The sequence below is a fragment of the Ochotona princeps genome, chromosome 4, assembly GCF_030435755.1.
Source record: "Ochotona princeps isolate mOchPri1 chromosome 4, mOchPri1.hap1, whole genome shotgun sequence".
NCBI lineage: Eukaryota > Metazoa > Chordata > Mammalia > Lagomorpha > Ochotonidae > Ochotona > Ochotona princeps.
This window is the reverse complement of record NC_080835.1, coordinates 96,873,488-96,896,163: the sequence shown is the minus strand read 5'-3', so window position 1 is coordinate 96,896,163 and position 22,676 is coordinate 96,873,488. Positions and strand designations below refer to the sequence as shown.

At 51.2% G+C, this 22,676-nt stretch overlaps 1 protein-coding gene across 4 annotated transcripts in view; it reads right to left on the bottom strand.

Annotated features, from left to right (window-relative positions):
• Positions 1–22,676, bottom strand: part of PKNOX2 (PBX/knotted 1 homeobox 2) — a 283,491-nt gene that overhangs the window by 75,946 nt on the left and 184,869 nt on the right. For 3 of the 4 annotated variants that reach the window (XM_036494843.2, XM_058664060.1, XM_058664059.1), the window contains exon 3: positions 195–303. In XM_036494843.2, coding sequence (XP_036350736.1) covers positions 195–281 — 87 coding nt within the window. In that variant the 5' untranslated portion in view covers positions 282–303. Of the gene's footprint in view, positions 1–194; positions 304–8,156; positions 8,264–22,676 lie in introns of those variants that run through there. The other variant, XM_058664061.1, reaches the window with a different exon arrangement.

The following is a 22,676-nucleotide window of genomic DNA, read 5'->3' as shown; positions in this document are numbered from 1 at the left end:
ACTCTAGTTTATCGTCCTAGAGCTGGTCACAGACTCACCCAAGTTTCGTCAAATGTAATGGGCTCCTTTGGGGAGAGGCTACCGGGTCACATGCCCCTGCTCTTCCATCACTGAACTATCCTGGTCACCAGCCCACCCAGCTGGAAAGCTCAAGACCACCACACTCCCTTCTCCAGTGTCCCTGGCACACTCACCTGTGGGCTGTCCTGGTAGGGTGGGGGCGGGACATTCTGCGTGGCCATCATTGTCAGAGCTGGGGCTGGGGAGGCATGTTGCATCATGGGATTGATTCACATGGAGGACCTGCAGCAAGAGAAAGGGGGAGGGGGCAGGTGGAGTATATCATTAATCCCACCAAGCAGGCAGCCCCTGGAGACCCACCAGCTCCACAGGCTTCTGGGCTGAGCCACCTGCACAAGACTGGATTCAGCAAGGGCTGGATGCCCTTCAGGGGAACAGATGAGAGCCATGGAGAGGCCTTGCTGGGAAGAGCTGGCCATGCTATTTTGACTTGAAAGCAACAATATTCAAATCATATGTAAAACAACCTGTACTCCGTCAGGGATGCTTAGTTCAGCATCAGCTCTGGCCTGGTGCATGGGGAGAGGGAGGGCCACAGGGCAGGGGGCTGCAGTTCCATGTGGATGCCCCTCCTTCCCAACCTATCGTGAGAGGGCCATGAGCCACGTCCTGTCCTCCTCCCTGTCCCTGGAGACGAGCGTGCTTGTTGCCGCTCCCTTCTGCGGGTGCTCTGGAGCACTCAGGTTCATCCCACCCAGGAGAGCTCATCCCAACTCCTAGTGGAGGCAAGACACGGGGCCTTTGCCCCTAAGTGACTGTTTCTAAGTCTTGAGTGAAGGAAGCAGGCAAGGAGCACCAGCCACATCCCGGGACCATCAGGGGCGTGTTCATGTGCACACACAGCACAAGGGAGCTCTTCTGAGCCTGGAGCTGAAGCAAAGCATGGGCATGTGGGGCCCGAAGAGTGGGCAGAGACAAATAGTCCACCCATCCCTTACTAAGGGTGGTAGAAGCCCCAGAGGTGTGCAATGCACTCGAGCGTGTGTGTGTGTGAGTTTGTATACATGTGTATGTATGTGAGTGTATTTGTGCATGTATGTGTATTTGTGTGTGTGTGTGCAAGCACACATTTGGGTGTTTAGTGGAATAAGGATTCCCAGTGCTGGGCCTGTTCCACTGAACCACACCCCCCACTCACCCATTACACTATATAAGCTGCCCCAGGGGGCCTCAAGTTTTCCTGTAGAACTGGAATGTGGAGACACTGTGGCCCAGGCCAGCCAAGGAAGCCAGCTACCCAGAGAGCTGCTAAGAGCACAGGCTTCTTGCCTGGTCCAGGGCTGCTCATGTGGGGCAGGTGCTGTCCCTGTGGGTGACGCTGATGAGCTGCATGCCTCTGGGCTCACAGCACACAGCCCTGTCTCCCTTCTCTCAGAGGATTCGCAGTCTCAGCATCTTACAGCTCGACCCTTCCCCTCCCTCTGTCAAGTTTCCCGTCAGGAATTCTGGGGCAACTTGAGGGTGTCCTGGAGTTACTGTCCCACAAGAGGGTAGATCTCTAGGGCCCAGGGGTGTGTCTTGTTCCTTTGGTTCCTCTTTGGGGAGAAAATGAAAGGTCTATTCGGCCCTGACCTGAGTCTGCACAGTACCAGGTGTGCTTTGGCCTCAAGTGCACACGCAGGCACTGGGAATTCATGGTTTGTTTGATGGGCGTTTGTTGAGAATCAACTCTGTTGGGGCTGCTGTGGTGGCACAGTGAGCTGTGTCCTTCCCTGTTCAAGTCCTGGCTGCTCCACTTCTGATCCAGCTTCCTGATAATACATCCTGGGAAGGCAGTGGAGGGTAGTCCAGGTGCTACAGCCCCTGCTATCCACATGGGAGACTGAGAGGGAGTTCCTGGCTCAGCCCTGGCGGCCGCAGCCATTCTGGGAGTGGACCAGCGGACGGAAGACCTCATTCTCCCTATCGATCCAAAGCCAGGAGCCCAGAGTCAGGGACTTCTTCCAGGTCTCCCACGCGGGTGCAGGGTCCCAAGGCTTTGGGCCGTCCTCAACTGCTTTCCCAGACCACAGGCAGGGAGCTGGATGGGAAGCAGGGCTGCCGGGATTTGAACCTTACGGTGCCCATATGGGATCCTGGTGTGTGAGGCGAGAACTTTAGCCACTAGGCTACCCTGCCAGACCCCATCACTTCACTTTTTCAAATAAATCTTCTTATCAGCTCTGTAGATAACTGTGCTAAGGCTGTAGAGATGTGGTAATGAGGCTAGGCCTCCCCTCCCCAGAGCGTGGCTAGGATAGGGAGGAGTTGACCCCACAACAAAGAAGAGGGCGGTAGAAGTAGCACCAGTGACAGCTTGGGGAGCGAATGTTAGCTTCTCCGGCTCAAGGCAGTTTTGCTTTGTGTCCTGCCACGGCCTGTTCAGAGGCTGAACCCCTAGCTCATGCCCCTACCTGTCACACCGTGCACTGGTTTCCTTCTGTGCTGGGCTCTAACAGGGTCACAGGGGAGCTCCCCCCTTGTCTGAGATACTAAATGGATGTGAAAGCGCTTTCCTTTGGCCCCGGAGGAATACAGGAGATAAGGATGTGTAGGAAGCGCTCTGGGCGCGGCAGGTCTGGATCGGGACTAGGTAACCCTCAGGCACCCCACAGCCACTGCGGCTCACCTGCCTGAAACCCGCGGCCCGCCCGAGCGCTGCAGTGCCAGCAGTGTCCAGAAGAGGGAGCCCGGGGACAGAGTCAGGCAGAGTCCCTCCTAGGGCCGGCTGGCTTCCCCTAACCTCCGGCTGGGATTTTTTGGTAATCTCGTTCTTTGGGTGACAAGGTCGCAGTGAAAGCCACGCAACCCTGGCCGGCGTTAGGGCTGAACTGTCCCAGGTCAGTGGGGACAGCTAAGTGTTGTCTGTGCCTGGAGATAGGAGGCTCAGAGGTTTCTCAGTCCTGAGCCCGCCCTACCAGCCCCACTAGGGGACCCAGATGGCCAGGGCCCCTCCTCCTCTGTGGGGTCACCAGAGGCCACTGCCCCATGGCCCTCTAGGGGCATCCTGTGCAGGAGAACAGCAGGTCTTTTCATCAGCGGCTTAGTTCCCTTCCCTGCTTGCTGGGGCACAGAAGCTCCTTGGGGAGTTCAGCCACACACAGCCTGGGTCATGGCCGGCCTGTCCTGCCTGCACAGCCTCCTGTGCCTGCCTGGTCTGAGGCCAGGCCCAGCAGGAACCTTACCCTTGTGGCACTTTCTTTAGGAATGGGGAGGGAGGGGAGCAGCAGCACTCCCATCCCCCACTGGAGCTTCCAGGAGCTTTACTTTAGAGGCCCTGTCCAGAGGCCACAGTGCTTGTCACCAGACATCAGGACATTCAAGGGAGCGAGGCCAGAGGCTGCAAATGGAGAACATGTTAGCGTGGAGTGTTCCTGGTCCAGGGGAGGCTCGAGGAGAAAACCTTAATTATGTGGCTGTTTGGAGGGAAAACACCTTCATGTGGCACTCAACCCCCTCCTCAGTAGCCCAGAGGAAATCAACTGTGTGACTGACAGTATCACTGCCATGTTACAGGGGAGGCACAGGCGCCAGGTGGGTGCCCTTCTCCCTTCGCCTCCTCCTCTCCTGCTCCCATGCCACGCCTTGGCTCTCTGGCTGACTCTTGGTCTGGAGTCCAAACTCCGATGTTGACAAACAGGCTTTGAAAACACATACACACCAGCCTTGTTAGCAAACAGCTCATTAGGACTTGTTGACATGAAACCCATTAGACCAATTAACATTCCATTAACGGCCTGGGGGCACCAAGGGGTTAATGCTGCCGGGCAGTAATTGGGCCGGGATGCCAGGGTTGGGGGCCCAAGGCCTGAAGGATGAGAAACACGGTCTAATTGGAGAGTGCCTGGCCAGCTGGCCTGACAGCATCTAGCCCTGACCCCTGACCCTGGCAGAGCCTAAACTGTATGGCACGGAGGCAGGAGAGGGACTAGTGCCCAGCCTGTCCTAGAGACGGGCTGGTGGCTGGCACAAGGGTGTGTGGGGGTGATATTTCCATCCTGTTGAACTCCAAGAGCCCCATTTTCGTTGCTCACCACACCACTCTCCTATGCGCTCCACATCACGCTCTCTTCTGGTCCAGTTTCCTAGTCTGCAAATCTCCCTCTCACTCAGGAAAACTCCTTGGAGATTCTGGGGTTTCAAGTCATCTGAAAATGATTGTGCTTCAGGACAGAGAATGGTGGGGACCGCTCCCTCCCTCTCCATCTCCGCCTTCTTCTCTTCCCTTTGCCCCTTCCTCCACAGCAGCTAAGAGCTGCTCCCCAGGGTCCCCAGGATCACTGCCTGCCTGCCCTCCAACAAAAAGCCTGCAGCATTTTCCTTCTATTGGCACAAGGAGAAGGCCGCATGAGACCCGTTCCCTGCCCGGGTGTGTCTGAGACTGCATGGAGGGTGCGTGGGGTTGGCTGCAGCTCCAGGTTCCGGCGGCTTGGGGTGGGAAGTCTGCTTTCCCCAGAGCAGTGCCCTGCTGCTCGCCGCGTGCTGGGGGCCCTTTGGCTCTAGGACTGCAGCGCCAAAGGGCTTCCCCAGAATATCTGGAAAATCTGCACACATGTTTGGTGAGTTGAGTGGAAAGAGCTGGATGATAGCTTGGTTCTCAAAGTCGGCCAGCTCCCTCCTTCTCTTCCTCCTTCTCCAGCCTCACTCCAGAGTGGAGGAGCCCAGAGGACCGGAGGTCCTGCATGGCCCCCACACAGACACCTCCAAGGTTCCCTTCAGCTGCCCTGGGCCGGGTTTTGATGCGTCTAGACGGAGTTGCAGGCGGCTGCAATAACACAGGAGGGATTGAAACACCACCTTTGTAAGCTGGCTGGTTTCAGCTTCTCCCTTCAGGGCAGCTGCCTCAACCCTGGAGCAAGCCCGGTTCTTTGCTTTCCGCAGCAAGCCTGGTCCCATGGGGGATCCTCTCCCGCCTGGCTCCCTTCCCGAAGCGGCCTGTAGGTGGCGTCGCAGGGACCTACTTTAATTGCATTATATAATATAACCTGTTTACTAAATCATGTAATCAGTTGCCTTAGGATTTACAGCTTTGGATGTGTATGGAGAATTGGACTTTGAGTCGAATTTAAAAACAAATAAAAATGAGAGGCAGCTGTTGCTGATAGTGTGATATTCATCTTTTGGAAACAAATTCACCCCCAGTGCTATAAATTATGCCTGGAAAAAAAGTGCTGTTGGTGGGAAGGAGTTGGCTGGGCTCCTCTGCTGGCAACTCAGAGCGATGAATCTTGAAATAACGGTGTCAACCTGTCACTGATTTCATGTGACTCTGTGGATTTATCTAAAGAAACGGAGGCGTACACACACACACACACACACAGGTCTCTTGGTAGCGCTGAAAGCAGAGTGTCCATGGGGATAGCCTGGTCCCTGCAGCTCAGTGTGTAGGGTCCCCACTGAGAACCGGGCAGTGTTGGGGAAAAGGCCGGTTCTGGTGGTGGGGGGTGGAAGGGAAGGCAGGGTCAGTCAGCGCCCTGGGAAGTTCTAAATGTGAGCAGGACTGAGTCACCCGAAAAGCCATTTTTCTGAATGGCTTGCTTTAAAAAGAGGAAGAGGTGAAGGATCCTTCAGGGCAAGGTGGAGGAATGGTGGTGCTGGGTGGAGGGGCTGGCTCCTAGCAGCCTCTTCACCCCGTGCTGTGGGCACCAACAGGGAGCCTGGGGTAACAGCTGTCACTTCCTACTGAGGGGCACATAGAGGCCTTCCATTCTGCCAAGGTCAGGTCCAGGGGGAGGTCGGCGAGCCAGGGTGGTTAGCTGTCTGCATGCTTGAGGCAAGGACAGGTAAGAGAGGTACCCTTATCCACTGTGTGTCCTGTGTGATGACTGCGGTTCTGGGATGCACTACAAGCTGGCCCAGAGCTCAGGTCCCTGCAGAATGTCACAGCAGGGTCCCTGCTGCCCCTGGGCCAGAAACAGTCCCTGACTGTTTCAGCAAGAAGCAGAGACCCAGACAACCAGACCTTGTGGGCACACTTGCCTCCCCACACTCATTATGATTCGCCATCTTTGGGATGCCTATGTGGAAGGTGGTGCCAGGTCACACCCCAGCATCATGACAGAGTGGGGTCAGGACAGAAGGCAGTGTGAGCCACGACTAGGATTGCTTTGGGTTCTCCGAGACCACGTCTCTATCTCTTTCCCACCCTCAGTTGTGCTCCCCATCAGCTCCCAACTGCCATATGCCTTGCAAGTGGTAAACAGCCCTATGAAAGCAGAGACCTTGGAGTCCCCTCCCCACGTGCACCCAAAGACCTTGTCTCCCCAGACAGGAGTTCTTACTTTCAAGGGCCTCTGCCTGCTCTCCTTTCTCCACTCCCAAGGCCATTTCCCTGTGTGTGCTTTACCTGGAATAGCAACATCTCCTCCATGCGACTGGGCCCCAGGTCTTCTGTGCACACTCAGTGGAGGCGGGAGGTTGTCCCCGCCAGGTCCCCGCAAGTCCCCAGCTTGGCACGGGGTGTTGTGGCCCCACTTTGGCAGAGAGCTTGAGCCAGCTACCACAGCTTGGTGGGGTTTCCCAGGAAGGATGCCGCCGTCTGGCCCTGCTGCTGACTGGCAGGTGGCTCTGACGCTGCATCTGGGGGCGGGGGGCTCCCAGCACATTGGAGCCCAGACTTCCAGCCTGCAACCTCCCTCGTTGCTCCCCCAGCTCCGCTGTTTGTGACTTTGGCACGGAAGCATGGCAGCCCAGGCTCTGCCACCCAGCCCTCTCCCCCTAACTGCTCCCACTGCTGCACAGCAGGCCCAGAGTACAGGAACCCTCCACCGCCTCCCTGCCTGCCTGTCACACCTTTGCTGGCTTCAAAAAGCCACTGATATATTTTACAAACTGAAACAGCAATTTAATTCCCCCTGATAGCGGCAATTGTCCATTAGATCTTCCTGCCGAGGAGCTTAACAATAATTCCTTTCATCCAACTGCTTGCTTCTTCCTGATCCGAGAATCAATCCCATAAATAGCAGGCAAGAGTTTTCACATCACTCTCCCCCTCCAGCTTTTAGCATTTTGATGAAGATTCTCATCTCCTCTTTAAGCACTTTACAACTTGGCAATTTTTCCCCCTTTGGTTCCTTTAAACAAAATAAAACTAAAATACAGAAGATGGGAGAAGAGGCTCTGGGCTTGTGAGGGTGAGCCTGGCCCTTGCGTTCTTCTCACAGAGAGGGGCTTGCCCTTCTGCTGGAGGCCGGGGGGCTGGTAGCAATGACCTCGGGTGAGTTCCACCTGCTGAGAAGTGGGTGCTCATTCGGTAGGTGGTCTTAAACTTCACATTGGCCCTGGTCAGCTCCTACTTTTGCCAACAATGTTCAGCATACAGCATTTGTTTCTTCCTTTCTTTCTTTTCTAGGAGACCCTCTCTGGTGTTGTACCTGAGCAAAGGAGACCAGGGCTCAGCCGTTGCCCTGGGTGTGATCCTAGACAGGGGCTACTGCCTCCTCTTTTTCATGTCTAGCCCTCTTCATTCTCTCCCCAGATAATATGAGTGGGGATTGTGGGTGTTGCACAGGCACAGGAGTGAGTTTGAGGCTTGCTATTCAAATACTTTCCTTTTAAACAACCATGCAGGGCCAGGGATCAGGGCCAACAGAGCACCTCCAGCTCCTGCACGGGGTGGCAGCCAGGCTGGTTGGCCGGGACACCTGGGAGCCTTGGCCTGCCCCCCAGGACATCATCACATGCTGTCTTGTCTGCACACACAGAGAGAGAAACAAATCTAAAAACGAACTCAGGGACTGAAGTCCCTCTCGACAACCCTGGTTCCCAGGTTTATTATTATTTGTTGAGAGCTGACAGCAGCCGCTCAGGAACCGAGCTGAGAAAACAACCCCAGGCCTGGCCCTGGAGGCTCACAACTCAATGGAGACAGACAAACAGCTCAGACACTGGGGATCCCAGATGGGAGGAGGCCTCCTCTGCAGAGCCAGCTGCCTCCCTGCCTTTGATAAACTTCCCTCTTCTGGGACAGGGAGCCAGAGCAGCAGGGAGCTGTGTCAAGTGTGAGTAGGGTGGTGGCTGGAGCAGCTGGGCTGACAGGGGATGGGGGGGCACAGCCCTAGGGGCAAAGGACCCTGAAGCCCGTGCGAGTCCCTTACCTGCAGCAACCTCAGGTTGTTCCAGAATCAGAAAATCCTAAGAGGGCCAGCCAGGCCCCTTTCTCCCTAAGAAGGACTGTATCATGTCCTGCGGTGCGGCTGGATGGTGTCGACTGCCAAATTTTTTAACTTGGCTCTAGAAATATGTAAACAAGGTCAGGGGTGGAGGTTACAGAAGCAGATGGCTCGGCCTGGATTATCACTGAAAATCACTCATCCTTGGCATACAGCTCTTCAGTCGATCGGTGCCCACTGTGATGACCCTGGTGGAGACTCGGGGAGAGAGTTTACCAGATCAGCTCCAGAAGAGAGGCTACCCAGCTAGGCCCCCTTTGCATTTGGTCCTCACCAGGGCAGGTGTGCCGGTTCCTGACCTGCTGGCAGTTTCTGCCCTGGGGGAAGGGAAATGACCACTGGGATAGGAGAGGAAGTGTCAATGGGCAGTGAGTCCATCCCTGGGCCCCCAGACTCACACTGGCAGAGCAGACCTAAAATATTTCCACCATGCCTTTTGCTGTGTTTCTTGCCTTCCAATAAGATGTTTCGCATTACAAAACCAGACCCTTCCCTTCATCCCAACTTAGCTCCAAACTGTTTTTCCACACAGCACCTTTCCGCTCCCCACTCCAGAATCATCCTTTCAGGCAGGCAGAAGCCAGGCACTGCAGTGGGAGTGTTCACTGTGTGCATTCTGGGGTCTGAACCACCAACTCCCCATCTGCCCCCTCAGTGTGCCCAGTGGCTCTCTGTTCCTAGGGCTCCACCTTGCAGCCTCCTTCTGGAGCAGGGGTTGGGAAGGAAAGGTGCTTGGCAAAGTGACTTCCCAAGTTCCAGCTCATTATAGGGCTTGAATATATGAGAGTGCCTCCAAAAGGTCATAGACAATTAGAGTTTAAAAATACATTTATTTTGGTGCAAAGGAATTTTTTAAATCCATGCATAATATGCATTTTCTAAGAACTTCTGAAGATCCCTTAATATATTCTGTTCTTGGCCTGGTCCCAGCTATTCATACCTCAGTAAGAATGAGTTTGTTGGTCCTTCTTGAAGGTAAATTTTGATAAGGATGAGATGATAAAATTCACCACAACTACCCTTTATCTGACTCCTCACCAAGTATCATGCTAAACTTCTAGTGACCACCTAGCTTCTTTTTTGTGTGGTGTTAACATTATGCTTGTACCCATTTACAGAGGAGAAGCTGAGAAAGTTTCCAATTGTTGCACACAGTCTGATCTGAGGGTCTGAACGCTTCACTTAGAGGTCAGGGTAAAGCAGGGAACCACCAGCTCCCTAAACGTAGGAGGAGGGCAGAGAAGGCAAGGTTGCTTGTTAGCACATGCTGCCACCTGTACCTCGAGCCATCCAATACGGCCTGCAGCCCTCTGTCATGCAGCCAGAATTTTTAAGAGTGATAACATGTTGACACCACTCACTATCATCTGCTTGTTCTTGGGCTTACCTAGGTACACATGCACTTTCTGCCTTCCACGTGGGGTTAACTACACAGCAACAAGTTCCTTTCCATCAGTCCTGTTCCAACCCCCACAGTGTTTTTCCAAATTTATTTAAATATTTTAGTACTTCCTGACCTTATTGTTTCATAAAAACAAATTGAGTGGGACATGGAGAAGTCAAAGTGCTGAGAACAAAGATGAGAAACAGAGGTCTCAGGCCCAGTGTGATGGCCCAAATAACTAAACCCTCACCTTGTAAGCACAGAAGCCCCACTTCGCTTCTGATCCCTGCTTATGGCCTGGGAAAGCAATAGAGAATGACCCAAAACTTTGGGACTCTACAATCACATGGGAGACCCAGAAGAAGCTCCTGGCTCTAGGCTTCTGATTGGCTTAGCTTTGGCCATTGTGGCCACTTGGGGAGTGAACCAGACGATGGAAGATCCTTCTGTATGTCTCTCCTTCTCTCCAAAAAGCTGATCTATCATTCCAATAAAAATAAATAAGTCTTAAAAATGAAGAGGAGTCTCAGGCACCAAGTACAACAGATTGAGATAAAAAAACCATCTGATGGGCTCAGAGCAGTGGATCTTGAGTATGCCAGCAAACCCAGCAGATTTGGGTCCAATGAGGAGGGAAGCTCTGGACCTAACACACCAATGTGGAAGGACAGAAGTGTGTGGTATGGACTGCATTCAGGACTGGCGCTGTGGCCTAGCTGCCTATTACACTAGCATCCCATATGGACATGAGTGTGGGTCCCCACTATCCCAATCCATTTCCCTGCTAATGTGCCTGGGAAAACAGTGGAAAAGGGCTCAAGTGCTTGGGACCCTGGATTCACATGGGAGACCTGGAAGAAGTTCCTAGCTACAACCTGATCCAGCCTTGGTCATCGCAGTCAACTGGAGAGTATACCAGTGGCTGGACATTCTCTCTCATTTTCTGTCATTCCTTCGCTTTTTGTAATTCTGCTTTTCAAGTACAAATGTTAATGGGAGTTGGCCTGTCTGGAAACAGAGGCAGCAGGTTTACAAATGCATGCCTGCCCTCATTCTAGCTCTCAACCACCCAGGCCCAGGCCTGACCCCTTGCCCGAGATTCCCTCAGTATCTCCCTGTCAGTCACCTGGAGAAAGTGGACTGGAGCTCACCGCCAGCTGGCTCTTGGCCCACCCTCTGGGCTGTTGTATACTTCTCCTCTCCCCACCCTCTGCCATGGCTTTTAAGAGACCCCCACAGTCATAACAACAACCCAGCTCTGCAGTGAGATCAGCCTGTGACTCAGACGAAGGGACACCAGGCGCTGTCTCTGGAAAGCCTGCCCATTAAACAGCACTCATTTCTTCAAGTCGGGACACCCCGTCCTCCAGGGTCATCCTCTCCCTTGTCCCATCTCCCTGAGTTCTGGCTCGTCTCCCTTCCAGCACAGCTTCCTTTCCAAATCTCCGTCCTTCCTCAGCACAGAGGAAGACCAAATAGCTGTCCTGTAGGTGGCCAAGGAGGACACCTTCACGCCAGTAGTGGGCTCATGACCCAGGGTCTCCAACACGGGCTGCAGTTAGATGGAACAGTTCACTGAGGTTGTGTTCTACCTCCCATTGGTCCCTGGCTATGCCCTGCCAGCCCCATGTACCCCTTCAACTCCAGCCTGGGAGAGTGGTCTTTGGTTCTCTCACTTCCTAAGAAAAACTTTAGTCATCCCCAGGCCCTGAGTGGCCGCTGAGGCACTAAGTGGGGGCATTTCCTTTTAGCAGCAGAGTCCTTGAATATCAGCAACTGGTCTGGAAAGTGTAACTCACGCGGAACTTGACTCCCACCGCTTACAGCGACAACTCCTTTCCTTTCATTCTGGTCTCAGTAGAAACCTTCAGCATGCAGTCCTAGTGGACTTGAAGTTCTAGACTGCTGCTCTACTCTCCATCCTCCTTTCTCCAGGAAGCTGGATCCCATTTCCTGCACCAGAGCAAGGCCCAGAGGTGAAAAAAAAAAAAAAAAAAGGAGGAGACCATCTGGATCTGGGCTCTGACCCTCAGGGACCAATTAAGGATAATCCAACTTGTAGCAGACACTAATCTCCTGGGATCTCCTTGTTATCCTTGGTCTTCCAGGGTCAGGCTTACCTAGGGAAAAGGAATGGCCTGTCTTATCTTCCAGATCCAGAAGTTGTGTGTCCATAGCAGGTTGATCTGAGCAGGCAGGAGACACGTGCTGGGAGATGTCTGTTCCCAGAGCTGGTCTCCGGGGAGGGAAGGAAGAACAAATGGGATCTGCATCCCAGGTGGCTCCTCCAGGGCACCAGCCTACTGAACACTGGGCCAGATCCCTGCCAACTGCAGGTGCCTATGGGCATTCTCTTTTTTGGGGGGCCTGGCTGTCTCTGCTCAAGGCATTTGTGCTGAGACACTTTGGGAAGGAATGGCCTGCTTGTCTCTGTGCTGGAGTTGAGAAACGTGAGGCGAGGAGCTCATTTTCTAGGACCCGTGCAGAAAGGAAGGCTTGTCTCACTAGCAAGAGCTATGGGTGCTTGTGTGCTGAGGAAGTGTGGGTGTAAGTGAGGGCTGGGGCAAGAGCGGAATGAAGAGGTCAGGAAGCCCCTGATGGAGTGACTGGGCTCACAGGAATAGCTGAAGGCAGCGGCCATGGCTGTGCTGTAGCTCAGTGGGACTTTTCCCTTCATCCTTCAGAAAGTGACTGCTTCTTCCCCAGAGCTAGAGCAACGGACCCTGGAGCTTTGGAACTGAGTCCCTCCTCACCAGGAGGACCACCTTGCCCTCTGCCCAGGCAGAGGACTTTGGGTCAAGTTCACATAGAAAATTGGTCATGGGGTCCTTGCTGGAAGCAAGGTGCAAGTCATCTCTGCTGTCTGGTAATAATTGACTGAGTAGCTACCATGTGTCAGGGCAAATGGGCAGTGGGAGTTCCAAAGTGAGAAGACTACTGGAGGCGGGAGGCGGCGGGGAGACAAATAGATAGCTTTAATGGGAAAAGAAAAGAAAAGAAAACCCAAGTTCCCTTGACTCCTCATTGCCAATTTGGAAATCAGACCCCAGGGGATGTCAAGATCCCAGAGAAAAAGGCATGCAAGCCAGGATTCTGAGTTCAGCCGGAACATGGGTCAAGTGTGGAGACAGAGCCAGCGGTAGACGTGGCAGCCACAGTCTGTTTCTCACTTGCATTTCAGCAAAGTAGTGCGACCCAAGGAAGTGGATATTGTTGACACAGGCAGCAGCAGCTCAGTGTGGCCCTGCTAGGGGAAGACAACAGGCCAACATCATCCTACGGTGCTCGGAAGGGTCTCTCACAGCTGCCAAGTTGTAATGACAGATTTGGTTTCCTTTTCCGCTGTAACTGCTTAGTTCTGTAGTTGACTAATGTTATCTTTCCTTAGGCATAGTGGGTTTAATGCACCTATAATCAAAACGTAGAGGTAGCTATCAGGTATATAGCAGAGCATCAATCTTTTGAATCTTAGCAATGTAAAAATAGCAGATAATGTATTACTAATACACTAAATATGCTAAATAACATGTAGTGGGCCTGGCGTGATGGTTCAGTGGCTAATATCCTTGCTTTGCACGCGCCAGGATCCCATATGGGTGCCGGTTTATGTTCCAGCTGCTCCATTTCCCTTCCAGCTCCCTGCTTGTAGCCTGGGAAAGCAGTTGAGGATGGCCCAAAGCCTTGGGACCCTGCACCCGTGATTCCCTGGCTTCAGATCGGCTCAGCAGCACCCAGTGGTTCCAGTGGAAGTCAGGGCTGGAAACAGAACCAATTCAGCAATTGCATCAACCAACTGATTGGGGCGATGGACTGTGCCAGGCCCTGTACTTGCTAGTACATACAAGAATCTGGTCTGGGAACACCTCAGACAAAGGATTTTTTTTTTTTTTTTTTTTTGGATCTCTCTAATCAAACTGTGGGACTCAGAACCCTAACCATGAAAAGACAGAGAACAGAACAAGTCAATCAACCATCTCAGCTATGTTAGCAGTGAAAAATTGGGCAAATGGAGACTCTAAGATGGAATATGTCAATCAGTGGATTCTTCAACAGCCTCACGGAGCTTGGAGTGGTGAGATTGGCAGCAATTCATAACTGTTGAGCTATCAAAACCACTTAAGCAAAACTCTCGGAGCATGCCCCACATCAGGGACCTGGGGTGGGTGGGAGACTGGGTGGGGCTTCTCCCTCAATATCCCCCTTTACCTCAGATACATGAAGGAAACAATATGGAAATAATAGTCTTACCCACTTTCCTGCAGCCCTTGAGCCTTTTTACCCTAATTATGTAAAGATTGTCAAAAATAAGGAAAAAAAATTTTCTTGTGGTAAAAATAAATAAAAAATAAACAAATCTTTGAAAAACATATATTATATGCTTTTATATTATATATCAATATGTCCTAGAATATAGTTACTATGTTACACATAACATATAGTACTACATATTATAATACTACATACTATGTAAAATATGATACTACATACTATATTATATAACTTTACATAGTACATTATGTAAAACATATTATACTGTATATAATATTACATGTTACATTTTATAGTAAAATACATCATTTAATATTATATACTATAATATATAATACTCGATGTTGAGGGTTTCAAAGAACTCATGGAAAATTTGTGGCTTCTAATTTTTAAAGATTTATTTACTGAAGAGACAGAGTTACAGAGAAAGTCAGAGAACTTTCACCTTCAGGTTCATTTTTCCAGTACCTTCAACTGCTGAGGATGGGCAGAGGCTAAAGCCAAGAGGCAGTAATTCAACCCAGATCTCCCACGTGAGTGGCAGGAAATCACCTGCTACTTCCCAAGGGTCCGTGTTGCTGGGAAGCTGGGATCCGAAGCTGGAGCTGGGAACTGAACCCAGGAAACTGATATGGGTCGCAGGCATTCTAAATGATATCTTCTCTACAGGGCTAAATGTCTACTCCAAGCATGATCTTTTAACTTAACTTTTCATTGAACTGTGAAATCCATCCTATATTACATAGTGCATAGCATTATCTGTTATATATACTGTTATACCCTATGAAACATATACCATAGGTTACATATGCTATGTTATATATTGTTTATCATAATACATTATCTACTATTTTACATTAAGATTTAGAAGATTAAATTTACATTGATGGATAGTATATATTATATAAACCACAGTGTATTGTATAGGTTATATAACATACTATGTGATAAGAATAGATAACATAAGATACAAAAATGTATTGGAAAAAAACTATTAAATTTGCACCAGTTGGAAGAGGGACAGAGAATGTGTGCTAATTTCCCCAACTTCCATTTCAGGGTGTTAACAGATGAATAGGTAAACTAAGACTCAAGTGTATGCTTTAGCATAATTAATGTTTGCCACCAGATAGCTAAAATCAGGAGGTATTCATGTGTTTTTCTTCAGAGCCTCCAGGGTGAAGGTTACGAATGGAGGACAGGTCTATTTTATATGTTTGGCACTGTTTGCCTTTTCTCTCACACATACCTTACTTCTAGCTTAAAAAGTAATGAAGGGCCTGACACGATAGCGTAGTGGTTAAAGTGCTCCCCTTGCACGCGCGGAGATCCCATACGGTCACCGATTCTAATCCTGGTGGCTCTGCTTCCCATCCAGCTCCCTGCTTGTGGGCTGGGAAGGCAGTCGAAGATGGCCCAAAGCCTTGGGACCCTGCAACTACGTGGGAGACCCGGAAGTAGCTCCTGCCTCCTGATTTCAGATCAGCTCAGTTCCGGCCATTTCAGCCACTTGGGGAATGAACCAACGGACGGAAGATCTTTCTGTCTCTCCTCTTCCCTATGCAACTGACTTGCAATAAAAATGAATAAATCTTAAAAAAAAAAACCACAAAAAGCAAACAAAGCAAAACAAAACAAAAAACCTGCTTCATTAGGGTGAAGTCCAGAAAAGAGAGAGCAGGCCTTGTTAAAGCCCAGAGTCAGGAAGAAAAGTTGGACAAAAATCCTTCGACCAAGTCTGCAGGGCACGTGGGGGTTCTGGGAATTGGCAGCCCATTCAGGAACTGCCCAGTGGGAAGATGGCTTGGGGAATGGGGAGACCTGAAGAAACTATGGTCCATCACCCTTCCTGTGTCCGCAGGGCAGGAAAGCAGCCGCTTTCGGGCAGGTAGCAGCAAATACCTTGGGGCCAAGTGGGGAGGGCCTTGGAAAGGAAGCACACTTTTAGGCGTGTTTCCGATGTCCTAGACATTGTGTGAGACACTTTCTTGTATATTCTCTCATCTAATCTTCTTTGAAGCGCCATGAGGTAAGTAGGATGCTCCAGGTGACATAAAGACAATGGCAGAAAACCTAGGTTGTATAACATGCACACAGTAGAGTCACCAGCTGAGGCTACGTTGAACCAGATTCTACACCAGAGCTTCCTCAAGCAATCGGAGGGCTGAGTGGTGAGAGGAAAGCTCTCTTGCCCAAAAAGGGTAACCATGAACACTGTGTTCCCTTCCCATAGACCCCTTTACCCAGTCTATGAATATTCTGGTATACTGGCTGGCTCTTTAGGGACAAGAGTTTACGTTTTCCCAACATAACTTTGAAAGATCCAATTCCAGAGGTCATCCATAGCTGGGGCTCCATTTCTTTGCAGTGCTGAGTCCTGAGGGTGCCCACTGAGGACACAGACACCCACCGTGCCAAGCTTGGGGAGGAAATGGGCCAGGACCAAGCATGAGTGCAGAGGAGAGAAGCTGGAAGCCAGAATTCTTGGCCTCTGGGTCCCCATGTGCATCATTGTCCTTTACCGAACTCAAAGGCGTTTAGCTTGCCCTGGGCGCCCCTCACCTCTGAGCCAGTGCCCAGCCTCCTCCTATGACTCCCTGGGTAACTCCACCTCCACTAAGCCTCTGGCTTGGAGGATACAGGCAGGCCCAGGAGAGTGAGTATGCCAGTTAGGGTTTGTCGTTTACACGTGGAGATCATTAACGAGACTTATTTTTAAATTGTAATTGCAAAATGTAAATGCTCCCCAAACTGATATGTAATTGCTATCCCCTCCACCCCAGCCCTTCCCCTCTGGTGCCAGCTTTGCAAGGAGAGAATTAGAAAATAAAAAAGGGGGTGGATTATGTAAGCAAAACGATTTTAAAAAAAGAGAGCGCGAGAGCTAAGAATTTAAGTGAGACAGCTGGCAGCTTCCCTGATTGCCACACTGCCAGCATTAGCTGCAAAAAATTGTCCTTGTCAGTTGCACCCATCCAAGCAATAGTGTCAACTGATTCTAGTCACCAGAACAGTCTATACTGTCACTCACTCGGTGAGACAGTTCAATGGTCAGTGTGTATGTGTCATGGAAAAGAAGTGGGAGAACGGTCAGGTTTCCATGCCGCCCATGGGAGCCTTCTGCTCTCCAGGACATAACCCAGAACTTAGCAGTCAGTCACCCACTTCTCTTTATCCTACCAGGTAGGCGACTGTGGGGACACCAGCAGGCCTGCTTTGACCTCAACTAGGAAGTTCAACAGGAGGGGCTTTAGTTCTGGGTTTGGTCCCAGAGCAAGTCAGCCAGCTCAAGAAGCCACATCTTTACAGTGGCTCAGCAGGTGTATAATCCTTGTCTCTCTATCCTTTGTTTACTCTCCCCCATCTCTTTCAAACCCTCTCACCACCATTGTCTGCAGTGAACTCCCTTCAACATCGTTGGGCACACAAGGTCTTGATTCTGTTGGAAAGATAGTCAACTTGGCCCAGAAGTGGGCATCTTTAGTGATCTCATGGGCCCATGAAGATGCCTTTGCCTCAGCTTCCCTCCAAGAAGCTACCGTACCTTCTGGCATGCTCCCACCCCTTAGCACACACAGGAAGGGAAGAACCTCACTGTAGCTAGTTCTGCCATTCACAGTCTGGGGGTTCCCTGTCATGGGCTGCAGAAGCAGCGTCTAGAGACCTCCATGACTAATTTTCTTCCTCTCCTCTCTCCAAGCATCAGTGAGGAACTTGGTAATGATCACACTGTTCAACATGGAGCAAGATACATGTTGTGGTGGTCCTAAGACAATCTCACCACCACAACACACTGGAAAAAACAAGGGGTCGTTTTGGACAACTGCATTTCTAAATCTCTGCCTGTACTAGTACTTACATCTGTGAGATCATGAAGTTACTTAGGGGATTTAAAAAGAAAAAGGAATCCTATCTGATAAGAGGATTAAAGGAGATTTCTCTATTCAAAATGCTTTCTATGTTCTAAAGAGTGATGTCTCAGGGTTCATTGGAGGTACCTGGGATGCAGTATCCCTAATGTTCATCAAAAACACTTAGGGTACAGATCCTAGAGCCAAAGCTGGGGGCTCAAGATCTGAATTCTCACCCAGTAGTGCTGGGAGATTCTTTGGTGGCAGTGCTTGCTCCAAAGACCTGGGCCGATGTCAGCACCATCACAGGGTAAACAGGACTCCACCCATCTGTACCCACATCCGTGTGTTGTTCCTGGAGGGTGTGGAAGGAGAGAGAGGCAGACAGAGGGGAGGCCTTGCCCTTGTCCTCAAGCGCCAAGGAGCCAACAGAACGACAGGAAAGAAGTAATTTGGCGTTTTGCTCTCTGAGGTTGTCTAAGCCATGTGTCAGCTGGTTCCACAGGCTGTGAGAAGAAGGGAAGTCCACCTGGGGTTTTCAGGCATTAAAGAACAGGGAAGCATGTCTTACTGTTGGGGTGATGCTGGCAGCTTCTGGGATGGTCCCCAGGAGACACCCCTCTTCTCACTTCCAGTGTGAACTAAAGCTCCTGCGGATTAGGGCAGAGCAGCTCTCAGCAGGGGCCACAGGACAGCAGGAGTCAGCACTCCCCTCACTCCCCTCCCTGGGCTTTGTCTATGCCAATTGGGTAGATTCTATCCCCCTTGCAGACATTGCTTGTGCAGTTACCACGCAGCTGTTCCTCCTAGGCCCGGTGTTGTCTGGCTATTGGAATACCAGGTGTGGGCAGGTCTCTGGGAGAGATTTCCTGACCATTGCAGACACCTCTCTTTACGTCTGTGGGAGAACCGAAAGGAAAGGTAGTGGCTATAGCAGATGGGGTCAAGTGCCCAGGATAACTGGGCAAAGCGGGGGCTGCAAGGACATGACTGGTGTGGGGCAGGTGAGGAAGGTACCTGAAGACACAGGACAAAGCCAAGAGGGGACAAAGACCAAAAGCAACAGTCAGCAGGGAAGCACAATCTGTGGCCTATAGGTGGCTTTGGCTGCATGGCTTATTTCTTTATTGTAGATTTAAGTGGATTCATTTGGTGTCTTAATATCTGAGTCAGACCAAAGTGTCTGCACTTGGAGGTGGCCAGTCAGCACTGTCACAGGTCTGGGCCCCCTCACTGCCAACAATAGCTCCATCAATTGACACCCAGTGGCTGTTGCAAGTTTGGACCCAGAATAGAGGGTCAAGGACTCGCCTGAGGTGCCGTTGGGAGCTGCTGTTGGGAGCACTGGGGGGTACCTCTAACTAACAGTCCCAGCCCCACATCAAAGGAAATGTGTCTGTAACATTTACTTTTCCTTCCTAGTTAACACCATCTTAGTCTCTCTGTAAAAACACATTTGCACCTCTGTCATGAATGTAATTAACTGGTGACTTAACAACAGGGGAAGCTGAGCAGTGGCCATGGCTCGGGAAAAGGAATGGAGATGTTTGCCCACCATGTGCGTTTGTGGGGTGTGTATGTGTGTGTATACATGTGTGTGTAGGCATAGCTTGGAAATGAGGATGGCAAACATCAGCAGCCAGGTCCTGAGGTGGGAAGGGGTCTGAATTCCCAGTGACAGGGGAGGAAAAAGCAGGCATTCCTAGCAGGTGGGATGAGCTGAGAGAAGCTCCAAGAACACAGTGTGGTTTCCACTAACAAAAACTATCTAAACTGAAACAAAGCCCCCTCCCTTCTCCACAGCTAAGACTCCTCCAAAAATGACATCAAGGACACTGACATACTTACAGCCCCTCAGCTCTGTTCCCCTACACTCGATTTGCCTGCCCTGGGGCAGCCACATGGAGGGTTCAAGAGATCAGGGGTTCCTAAAAGAGAAGGCTTTGACAGCACCAAATTACCACAGTTTCGCTTCTGTCCCAGGTTTCTCCTCACAGGACATCATCTTTAACGTTAGGATGCTACCCACTTCTCAGGCCCTGTAGGCAGCAAACCTGGGAGACCTGTAATTCCTCCCTCCTCCATGCCCCACCTCATCCGCACTCCTGCTTTGCCGCCTACTTCTCATCCCTTCCAGTTGGGACTGGAGGTCAGTCATCTCCCTCCTTTCCATTCCCAGTGGACAATCCCGAGGGTGTCCTCCGTGGCCCATATCCACTGAGGACCCAGCATGAATGCATGCTGCCAGCACAGGGTATGTGCCTCATGGCCCCCTCATGAGCCTGCTCCAGGATCCTCAGTGATTCCTCGATCACAGCCGGCACACAAAGACATGCATCAACCGCACATTACCAGGCACAATCTTCCAGGTGCCTGCAGGTGGCCCCTAACTGCTTTCTCAGATTGGTCTTCCACACATACCCCGAGGCTCTCTACCCTCTGTCCAAAAACTTCTCAATGCCACACTTTCAGATCCCTACTGGACAAGACAAAACATTCCTCCATGTCCATCTCACACCTTCCAGCTGCTGCCTCTACAGCCAGAGGCATTTTTTCCTCTTCGTTGCTTCCTTGAAACAGGCGGCTGTCACCCTGAAAGCTTTTGTTGCGTTCTGTCTCAGACCAAAATTATTTTACATATCCCTTATCAGACCTCTTGCCAAATCATAACCTCTTCATAGATAGAAATTCTGTATCTACAGTTTTCTAGTTTACAGAGTGATCTAAAGAGTAATATCTTCTTTAACTCCTTATTTATTTACCTATTTGTTTTCAAGGCAGAGTGGTAGAGGAAAAGGAGAGAGATCTTCCATCTGTTGCTTCATTCCCCATAAGACTGCAAGCTGGGGTTGGGCCAGGCCAAGGCCAGGAACCCAGAATTTTATCAGGTTCTTCCACATGAGTGGCAGCAGCCTAAATACTTAAAACCATCATCTGCTGCCTTCTCAAGCACATTAACAGGACGCTCGATCAGAAGCAGGGCAGCCAGTATTTGAACCAGTACTCCAATATGGGATGCCTGTGTGCTGGTGGTGGTGGGGTAGCTTACCTCACTGTGTCACAATACCAGCTCCTCTTTAACTTCTAACATGACATTTAGAAATCAGTACCTTAATATAATAATTTCTAGAGTGTTTGGCCATGGGGTTAGGGCGAAAGGAGCTCTCTGCCAGCGTGGCAGCTGCAGGGGGTGCCTAAGCCAGGCTGGACCCAATGCCTGGGACTCAGGCCATGGTCACTGCTGCCACACAGCGAATGAGTCCTAGGCTTTAGGTGGCCAGCACACCAAGTGGCACCAGGCTCTGGTGCTGGCCACCTGGCAGAGAGCTCTAGGGTTTTTAGGGTACGTAATTGCTGCCTAGGGACATCCATGGATAAGGCCAATGTGAGTGTATGTGAGGGATGAATCCTGTGTGACTCCCAGCGATGGGGTCATGGAACTTGCTGTCAAGTGGGGGGACTGAGACCTGGAGTTTTGGAAGGGAAAATCTGTAAGGTCTATTTGGGCCAGACTGATTCACCAGCCCACATGGAAGTCCTGAGATGGGCTGCTAGCATAGAGCATCGCTGACTGCCACACAACAACCCACATAAAAGCTATGGCTGGGAGTCTGTCTGGCAGGGCTGGGTGCCAGTAGCTGACTGAGTGTTGGTATAGGGGGCAGGTCACATTAGGCAGGTTCATGACACTAACCAGCACACGAGAGAACCAGGTCTGGATTAGATTCTGTGGGGATGTGTGGGCCAAACCCTGTGGAAATACAAGTCCCGCTGGTTAGCTTAAGTTGGGGTGATGATAGGCTGAGCTAGGTGTGACCAGGGAGCCTGCCATCACTCACAGGTAAAGGAACCGACAACAGTCTGGGCAGGTTAAGGCAGCAGCACCTGAATGTGCATCCTAAAACAGGGTGTGGGGTGGGCCAGGCTGCAGCATTCACCAGCTCATACAAGGCTAAAATGGAAGGCCAGACTGTGCCGGGCACTGGCCTAACACCCACTGGCATATATGAAATCTGGGTCTGGGAGTGGGTCAACTGGGGGAACTTGGGAAACCCCCATAGTAGGTCACAACTCTCGCTGATAATCACATGGTCCAGGCCTGGGGATCGGGCAAGCTGGGCAAAGTAGCTCCAATGGCTGGCTAATGTGTGGGTTGGTTATGGAAGGGGGTGGACTGGGCAGGGTCGAGCAAACCTTAGCTCACAAGCAAGAACAGAAATCAGGCTGGAGCACAAGTCATGCCGAGCTAGGCTCTTACACCAACTGGTTTGCATGAGCCAGGGATGCCAGGCTGCAGCATCGAAGGCAAAGGCCAAGACAGGTGAGGGGATGTGCCAAGACGAGTCACAGCAATCACTGGCATGTGCTCAGTCTATGGCTGGGAACAGACTTGGTTGGGGAGCTAAGACGACATCTGGCTAGGTTGGGGTTCCCACTGGTGAGTGCAGGGGCCAGAGTAGGGGCTGCGTTCTGGTCTGGATAAGGCTGCAGTGTCCCCTGGCATAAGTGTGGACTAGGGCTAGGTGCACTGAACCAGGCTAGACTCCAGCACCATCTGGTACTCTGGAGGACCAGGTAGATGTAGGACGGACTAGGCTAGGTCTCTGCCCCGACTGAGCCACGTGTGAGCTGTGTCTGGGTATGGACGAGTCTTGGCTGGGCTGAAACATACAACAGTAAGAACCAGAATGGGTTGAAGGTCAGTCAGGAAAGGCCACTGTTACTGCCAGGACAGGAGGTAGACTAAGTAGTGCTTGCTCATGGACCTACCATGATGTGCAAGATCTGCCACAGGGAGAGGTTCTGATGGAGGAGCTTGGGAAAATCCTCTGTTGGGATATAGTCCCTGCAAGTGACTGCAAGAACCACAATAGACAGCATCCCAGACCAGGTCAGGGAAAGGTACCCACCGGCATACATTCGGCATAGGTCGAAGGCAGA